We start from the raw sequence: 9016 nt of genomic DNA, 5'->3' as shown, positions 1-9016 counted from the left end.
AGAATTAATATAATATAATATAATATAATATAATATAATATAATATATATAATATAATATAATATAATATAATATAATATAATATAATATAATATAATATAATATAATACTTTCCACTTTTGCTTACAATGCTGCAAGCAAATGTTTAATTCTCGCCATATGGGGGCGACATTACTGCAGAAATCACACACTTTCACTTACAGTACCATCATCATCTACTGCTGGCCTGTCTGTGTGTGAGTGTCTGAGCTGAGAGAGAGAGAAAGAGAGAGTGTGTGTGTGTGTGTGTGTGTGTGTGCGTGCGTGCGTGCGTGCGTGTGTGTGTGTGGATGGAGGAGGCAGAGCCAAACACACATACACAGACCAGGACCACACCGACCGGTCTGTCTCGTTAAGATGCTGGAATAACGGCGAGAAACGAACATCTTTCGATTGTTGATCTTGACCAACTCACTTACTGTCACCAAAATGTCTGGAAAAATAGACAGTAAGCAAGGTGAGTGTTTACATTTGTTTATATTTATTAATAATGTGAAGATGAACTTCAGTTAGCCGCGTTAGCATTAGCGTCAGACGAGGGTTCAAGGCCACTGACAGGATCAGAGCATCTTATGTTTATTTTATTTTTAATAGCCAAATGCGTCATATAAATGCCCTATATGATATATTCAGGTCATTAAATACATTTATAAGAGGATATGATATAAATGTCTACATGAGTTCGTCTCAGACAGCTGTATTTGGGTGGGGACGGAGCTACTTAGCGCTGTTGTTGTCTTAAGCTAGCTATCAGACTTCTCGTTTTCATAATGTTTTCTCCCATTTGCTGTTTATTTATATGTAGTTTGTGTTATGTAGCATTGGTTATCTACATAGAGTTTGTGTTACTGTTGTTTTTGTGCTGCTGTCTGGCCATTTCTGGCAGTGTTTTGGTGTGTTATAATGGTTGTAATAGACTATTCTGTGTATTTAAATATAGTGATTATTATTAAAAGGAAAATCTGAACGTTTTATCTGACCAAATTTCTCATGTATGTTGAATAAGTGCTCCTTTGTTTATACGAGCCTCTGGCACGAATGACATCCTGATAGATAGACACAGACAGTTTATATATATATTCACACAGCTAGATAGAGCGATATTCCCTCTGCTTATGAGATTCTTCCCTTTTAACTTGAGGAGTTTTACTCTCTTTTTCTGTGTGACTGTTTTGATGAATACCTCTAATTTACACTGACAGGTAACAGACACTGTCACTTCCTTTCTCAGAAGTTTTAGAGAAGTTTGACTCATTTACTATGGGTTAACAGTTCACTCTGAGCTGTTATGTAGGATAGATAAATACACATATTTGAATGTTGTGTTATATACATGTAATGCACAATATGCACTGAGATATATTGAAATAGATACATAATTCCAGTGCATTTACCTGTTGTTTGCATGTTATTTATGTGTTTATGTTTTTGTGCATGGGGGATAATAATTGCAATTTACTTATATGGGTTGCATCCATTGTCATTTCCTTAATAAGTTGGTTCGGAAAGATTTGAATCGCTTTATTCATGTTAGGCTAGATTAGATATTGGTGCATAAACTGTGCTGTTAAACGCAAGTCTAATATTTTACTCTGCTGCATTCAGTGACTGAATGTTTTTGTGAATAAGGCAATATGCCTGTTAACTAACTACCATGTGAGGTTGCCAACATTGTCACTTCCTTTCTATGAGGGTTCAGAGAAATTTGAATCACTTGTGGGTAAGTGGTGCTCTTCTTGTCAGAAGTTCAGTTGTTCATCTCTAAATGGCCCACTAATGTAGAGTCTGGTTTGCGTAGGAGGATGTTAGCCAATGTCTTCTGGTTTTCAGACGTATCTCTTGAACTGTAGTTTTAGCTGGTTGAGCTGTTTGCTTTTTTTTTTTTTTTTTCTCAGTATTTTAGCAACAAAAGAATCAGAAACTGAAAGGGGAAGTTTCTTTGTGCCATTCAAGTTTTTTCAGGTCATGACAATATTTTCATCTTCATCTTTCTTTGTGCTTTTTGTTTTCTTATATGATTTAAATATAGAACTGTTGTGAAATGCAACTTTGCATAAATCTGTTTGATTGAGAGTGATTGCTTTGTAAAATAAATCCCAAAGGATCATTCGAAATCAATGCAAAAATTGCATTTCAAATTCAACCGGCCTAAAAACAAGTTTTCAATTACCAGAAACATTGTTTACTGTAATGAAGCTTAATGCATTGATATTTTAAACCCAGACTCTGTGTTTGGTAGTCGTTCATCTTGGTGGTGGAAACTTCAGGTTAAGATGTGGCCAGAGTTTGAGGATGGTTCTTAAGTGTGTGAAAGAGAAAAACGGTCTGTTCAGAGGTTGTGGTCAACTATTTTGTCTGTTTCGGAAGAGGATATGCAAAAAAAAGAGGATATGAATTAGTAGACGGCACTTCTCACTACATGAGGATCAAGAAGCAGATGGAAAGATCACATCCTCTGAAGGCACAAGCACATTGGTTTGCATTTTCTTAGACAGTCATTCAGCAAGTTGGCTCTCATGGACAATTTATCATGTTTAGATTAGCAGTCACATCAGTTACTGTGAGATAAGACAGTTAAGACTATCATCGTTCTGGGTAATTCCAGTCCTGCATATTTTTAAACTCATTAACTATCTTTCAGTAACCATATCAGATTCTTTTCCTACCGTTGTCTCTTTTTGTTTTTGGCTGTAAGAGGTCAGATTACCAGTAACAAATTTAAATGTTAATTTACCATCTTTTTGTTCTAAAATATTTTTGATGACTCACCCAGTTCCAAATTTTGGATTGTGTAAAGAATGTGAATGTCTTTCTCGCTCAAACCAGCTGCTTCTGACTAGAGATAGTAATTAGTATATTGCTGAGATGTAAACTGAAGCCTATCAGTTTGCCTATTGGCAAACTGTTTGATCCTGCCCCAACTTTTCAATAGGGTCATTCTGTGTCAAATCAACCACATTTCAGAAACTTCCCCAGCTCAAATTTTGATTTTGTTAATGTCTTTTTCTGAAGAAAGACAAACATAAATAGTGATGAAAGCTAAAATGTTAAATCTCATGAATGTGTTTTGACTGAGTAATCCCCTATTTTGTTGAGCGGGGTCAAAATGACAGTTTTCACATGAGATTGGAGCCAAATTACAGGGGGGTAAAATGACTTTAAAAAGATGACAGCATCATTATTTTATTTTTACACAGAGATTGGTATGTCTATTAGTTAAATCTGTTTACTTTATCAATGTTTGTTGCATTTTATGACAACGGTGACAGTTCAAAAATGGGAAAAAGCTCTTTGTGTTTTTTGCCCCAAGTTTGCATGCCTGTAACTCAAGAAGTATTAAAGATATCTTAATATCCTTTTAGATTCTGGTTCTTAACAAACTTTTATTGTGGTATATTCATTTTAAAGGCCCTATATGGTTCAATCTCAGAAACCAAATGTGGGTCACTTTGCATACATCTGATAATTTTTTCTTTTAAAGAGGAATATTTGAACAGCAAATAATGTTGAAACTAGAAATGTATCTCGTTTTATTTCTATCAACACAGTTGCATAGAACATACCTGTCTGAGTGCCATAAATATTATTTTTCCAAAGTTTGCATGCCTGTAACTCTAAAAGTATTAAAGATATCTCAATATCCTTCTAGATTCTCATTCTTAATAAACTTTTCTTTTGGAATCTTTATTTTCAAGGCCCTGTATGGTTAAATCCCATAGATATGGGGATCTCAATTCGGCTCCATGTTCAATTTGTTGAATTTTACCACCCTGTAATTTGGCTCCAGACTCATGTGAAAATTGTCATTTTGACCCCCCTCTACAAAACCGTGAATTACTCAGTAAATATACATTCATGACATTTAATATTTTGGCTCTCTTAATCATTTATGTATTTCTTTCACCAGAAATAAAGAAAGATCAAAATCATAATTTTTTAGCCAGGGGCTTCTGTTTGAGTTGACACGGAATGACCCAATAGGAAATGCATCATCACAAGAAAGAAAAGCTTCTATCTTTGAGCTATCTATCTATGTGGTTCTCTTCTTTATGCCTCCTAAATACTTAGGAGCTAATCTACTCACACTCAAAGCTAGTATCCACATGAGTCGAAAATCCGGACTAAACTCCATTAAACTCACTTGTCAGTCTCTTTCTGGCTTTGATAAAAAGAATCGGTGTCGTATGGTTTGAAACTTCACAGAGCGCCCTCGCAAACCCGGGGCGCTTCTTCATTCATCTAATGTGTGTGAGGATAAATTGCCCCTAAATGGTTTTGTGCCCTGCACAATAGTGTCATCACCAGAATTCGTTCTAGAGTGACTTGCTCCAAGAGAGCGGTAAGTCCCACTGTGACCAATTCATTTGGTAGTTGGAGAAGATTTCACTGTACACAAAGGACAGAGTCTCCTCTCGCATATATTCCCAAGATACAGAATATGGTTAACATCTCATAGCGCATTGAACCTGAAAGCTGCTAAAACTAAAACTTTAAAAAAATTGTTTTTGTGAATTGAAATAAACCTAAAATAAAATATAAATATTGAAAAACATAAACGAATAGTAGAATTACTTCCTTGGCATCTAACTAAAATAAAATAAGACAAGTTGAAGTTGAAGTACTAAAATGACTAAAACTAAACCTGAAATTAAAAAAAAAACATCATGTAATGTGAAATGAGTCACTTTATATTATGGTAATGGTGTGAAACAATAATTATGTATTAAATAGTTTACATTTTAACAACCATGAGGAAATGCATTTTTGGAGTTAATTTTCCCTATAATAATGTGTGTTTTTATTTGTACCTTCAGAATCCCAGCGTTCCCACTTGACATCCTTTACGATGAAATTAAAGGACAAATTCCATTCTCCAAAAATCAAGAGGACGCCATCAAACAAAAAGTCCAAACCACCACCAGAACAACCCGTGAAGTCCCCAGAAAAGACTGTGACCAAGGTACGAAATAAAAGTTACTATTGTCATAGTATTTCTGGATGTTAACTACATAAACAAGGGTGGTCTGAAAGCAAATAAGCACATTGATGGTTTGGCCGACATTCTTTGCCACATTTAGAGTCTAAGTCGATTAGAGGAGCATGAGAAAGAAGTGGTCAGCGCATTGCGGTATTTCAAGACTATTATTGACAAGATGGTGGTGGACAAGAAGGTCTTGGAAATGCTTCCTGGTTCTGCTAGCAAGGTTTTGGAAGCCATCATGGGCTTGGTACAACTTGATGGCAAGACAATGAGCAGGTAAAATGTTTTAAGCATCTTGAGAGTATTAGTTCATTATTCAGCTATAAAAAACGTGCTTTCTACAGTCATGCATATTAATAATTATTTTACTTCCTCCTCCATTTGTCTGCAGTTCAAGAGTGTCCTCCTGTCTCAGTCGACTCTATCAAAGTCTTGCAAACCTCATTCGCTGGTCGGACCAAGTGATGCTGGAAGGGGTGAATTTAGAAGATAAAGAAATAGTTACGACTGTCACCAATGTGATCAAAGCAGTGCTGGATGGTGTGAAGGTATTAATGTTTCAATAGAACTCTGTCAGGGCTTGTTTTGCAGTCTGTTGACGTCTCAATCTATTCTCCACCCATATTTCAGCTGTATTTAGCCAAGGGTTTTGTACTTAGTTAATAGTATTGTGTGTAAAGAAGACTTTGCCTGTGGTTTCCTGTAGGAGCTGGTTAAAGTCGCAACTGAGAAGCAGGAGCACCCCTCCCCTACGACACCCGTCAAAACCCTGCCTCCTGTCTCCAGTCCAAAATGGTAAATGAGGAGCTTTTCATAAAAGAATACTAAGCCTTATGACATTTTTTAAAAGTGAAGTGGCTGGTGTTGAAATATGTAATTCATTTTTACCACTTTATTATAGCAGTGTTCCAGAGCCCTCCATCACTGAATCAAAGGAAACTGTCTTGAATAATACCCCTACCCCAGCCGAGGCAACAGAGACCCCAAATGATGTCCCTGATGAGGAGGTGGCCCCTCCTAAACCCCCTTTACCTGGACTCAAAGTGCCTGAACATTGGTAAGAACTTTTTCAAAACTTCATCTTTGTGGCCTAAGAAATCTGTTCAGCTATGTGTTCGGCACTATCTACAAATACGGTACATGTTGGTTAATTTTATAAGCAACAAAGACACAATTCTTGTGTGTCAGTTGTGTTGTTAAAAGTATTGAATATGTTATTATTATTAATTAGGGGCTAAGCACCGAAAGTGCAATGGCACCTATTGTATCCGTTGGCGTTCTTATTATTATTCTTCCGTTCTGGGAGTCTATGGCAGCCCATAGAACCACTTGTGGGAAATTTGGCACACTGATAGAGGACAGTCCCATCATTAACTTTAGCAAATTTGGTGTCTCTAGATCAAACTCTCTAGCGCCACCACTTGTCCAAAGTTTCACTCATGTTTACGCTAATAAATTTTGAACCATAAGGGTTAGAAAAAAAATATTTCTTCTTCTGATTTCTTGGCTCAGTACACTTCGATTGCACCATATGACATCATTTTCTGTCATGAAACTTTTCGCGCCAAATTTTCCCACCAAAAATAAAACGTTCTAAACTCCTCCTAGACAGTTGCTCCAATTTTCATTTAAGTCAGATCAGTTCAGACTATGCCGGCAAAAAGTTAACCCAACCATTCTCGAATAACATGCAAATAAATTCAAAAAAGAGCATGCCAAATTGGACGCGAGGCTATATCTCCACAACGCTTTATCGTATTCTGACATCACAAGCATGACCTGAGGTTACATGCTGCGTTTCAGCACAGTGCCACCTACTCTTCCAGAGATAGCAAAAATGGCTATATTTTGCTTGTAACTTCTGAACGGTTTGGCCAAAAATTATAAAACTGGTCTGGTTAGGTTCAGGGCAGGATGACGAGTTGAATGATATCCAATTTTACCATATCGGCCATTTTGCATTTTGTAGCAAAATTGTGTATTTTTTTGAACGCATTAGCGTATCATTGCGAAACTTGGTATGGGTCATTAACACGATGCCCTGAAGGAGCCTGAGTCAATTGGAGACAGTGCCACCTAGTGGTGAAAACAAATATTCACATGCTCATAACTTTTGTGGTTGACTTGTTTTCATGAGCGTCATCTCCTTTAGATTCCTGAATCCAGTCCAGCAATACCTAACATGCTAAGTTTCACTTTATGGTTTGTACAACGTTGCGATTTAGCGTTAAAACAACGTTTGCAAATATCTTTGAACCGTTAGTCCGATTGAGATGAAATCACCATAGAAAATTTGGAAACATAGGTCGTTGGCTATACGTTACAGGCCAAATGCCAAAAGTTTGATAGTAAGTGACAAAAAATTCAATCAAATTCCTGCATGGGTTATTTTTTATGTACTCAAATTACTGTATTTAATGTAAGCAAAAATGGCAAAAATATTATATTATATTATATTTTATTATATCCCTCTGACACTTATTTATGGGCACACTTTGAGGACACACAAAAAAGTGGTTTAATGTTTTACTTATTTAAAAAAAAATCTATTTAATTTTAGTTTTTGCCTTTAATTGATTTGGTTAAAATGTATTTAAAATATATCATTAGAATAATACAAAATAACACATCAGGGGTTTAAAGTGTAATAAGAGTTCCCAAATTGTAGGATTGAAAAATTGCGAACCCTGTTGAAAATGAATGGAAAATACAAGAGACAATGTCAGGCCCTATTGTGTGGTCTATCATAGAAATTGCTGTTTATTTAGTTCACAAGCTTCATGGAGTGAAACCAAACATGAGTGTGATGGTATAAAAGGTGGTACTGCACAAGCGTGCAGTTTATAAGAAGAAACGTGAAGTGGGCTGTGTTATCTTAACGTGCCATCTTATCTGGATTACATGCAGTAAACATCTAGATATCACAGGTGATGTGGTTAACAGCATGTCGTGTATGTTTTAAGTGCTAGGTTTAGCTACAGATGATTGCACAGACCCATCACGGTTTGCGGGAAGCCTAAAAGAAAAGGTGTGAAAGAGCGATATAAATAGTGGTATTCTTGAGAATTCAGGTCTTTGTAGGGTGCAGCAGTAAAGCCCCGGCTTCCTCTAGCAGAGAGTCATTGACATATGGGCTGTTTTCTGAGAAACAGTGTCAGCTCTACTCTGTAGACTGAAAGAGACAAGAAAGAGAGAGTGCAAGAAGGGATATTCTGATACCAAGTCTAGACAGTAGGGGATTAAGTTGTGCTGCTGGCATTAAAGAGAGTTCGCTTTGTACTCTGAATTATTTGCTGGCATTTCCATGTTTTTGGCAGGTTTCCAGCCTTCCAACAAGTCTGTGTCTCCGATATATGAGCTTTTTGTTGGAGATTATTTGGATGCCAAGTTTAGCCTACCAACTGGTCTTTTCACTGAGCAGGCTGGTGTTTTTGTCTCTAATTTAAAGTCAACTTGGGGTTAATTCACACAAAATTGAAAATTCTGTCATCATTTACTAATCCTAATGTCATTCCAAACCTTTATTACCTTCTTTTTGCCATGGAACACAAAAGCAGATGTTTAGCAGAATGTTTGCACTGTTAGTTATTATTAATAAGACCGCAAAGAAAATGGCTACTCTCTGCTATTTATGGTTCATTTGAATAATTAATGGAAAATCTAGAAGCAATACCATGCCATTGATTTAATTTGATAACATTTATTTTAATGTTTAATAACTTAACTTTAATTAAATTTGTGTTCACTTGCATATTAGTAGCATTACTGTGGTATTGAAATTGGTATCAATTATTTTTTATTGACTACTGGAATTTTGATATTATGTAGACAAACATTAATAAATGCTGTATAAGTATTGTTCATTGTAAGTTTCTGTTATCTAATGTAGTTAACTAATATTAACAAATGAAACCTTATTCTTTTATGACTGCAAGCAACGTCTCTGATGAAGTTGTCTATGCATAGTGCAATGACCTGGTTAATAATGAAATTCGT

The 9016-nt window shown here is 36.0% G+C and overlaps 1 protein-coding gene across 6 annotated transcripts in view; it reads left to right on the top strand.

The window, feature by feature from the left end:
* The first annotated feature begins 242 nt into the window (after positions 1–242).
* The window catches only part of rapgef1a (Rap guanine nucleotide exchange factor (GEF) 1a), a 32117-nt gene continuing 23343 nt past the window's right edge, over positions 243–9016 (top strand). For 2 of the 6 annotated variants that reach the window (XM_048209007.1, XM_048209006.1), the window contains exons 1-6: positions 244–496; positions 4854–4999; positions 5118–5296; positions 5412–5568; positions 5727–5815; positions 5922–6077. In XM_048209007.1, coding sequence (XP_048064964.1) covers positions 469–496; positions 4854–4999; positions 5118–5296; positions 5412–5568; positions 5727–5815; positions 5922–6077 — 755 coding nt within the window. In that variant the 5' untranslated portion in view covers positions 244–468. Of the gene's footprint in view, positions 497–4853; positions 5000–5117; positions 5297–5411; positions 5569–5726; positions 5816–5921; positions 6078–9016 lie in introns of all 6 variants that reach the window. The other 4 variants (XM_048209005.1, XM_048209004.1, XM_048209009.1 and 1 more) reach the window with 4 other exon arrangements.

The sequence above is a fragment of the Megalobrama amblycephala genome, linkage group LG12 (genome assembly GCF_018812025.1).
Source record: "Megalobrama amblycephala isolate DHTTF-2021 linkage group LG12, ASM1881202v1, whole genome shotgun sequence".
Classification (NCBI taxonomy): Eukaryota; Metazoa; Chordata; class Actinopteri; order Cypriniformes; family Xenocyprididae; genus Megalobrama; species Megalobrama amblycephala.
The sequence above is the reverse complement of the archived record's forward strand: the minus strand, read 5'-3'. Positions and strand labels throughout refer to the sequence as shown.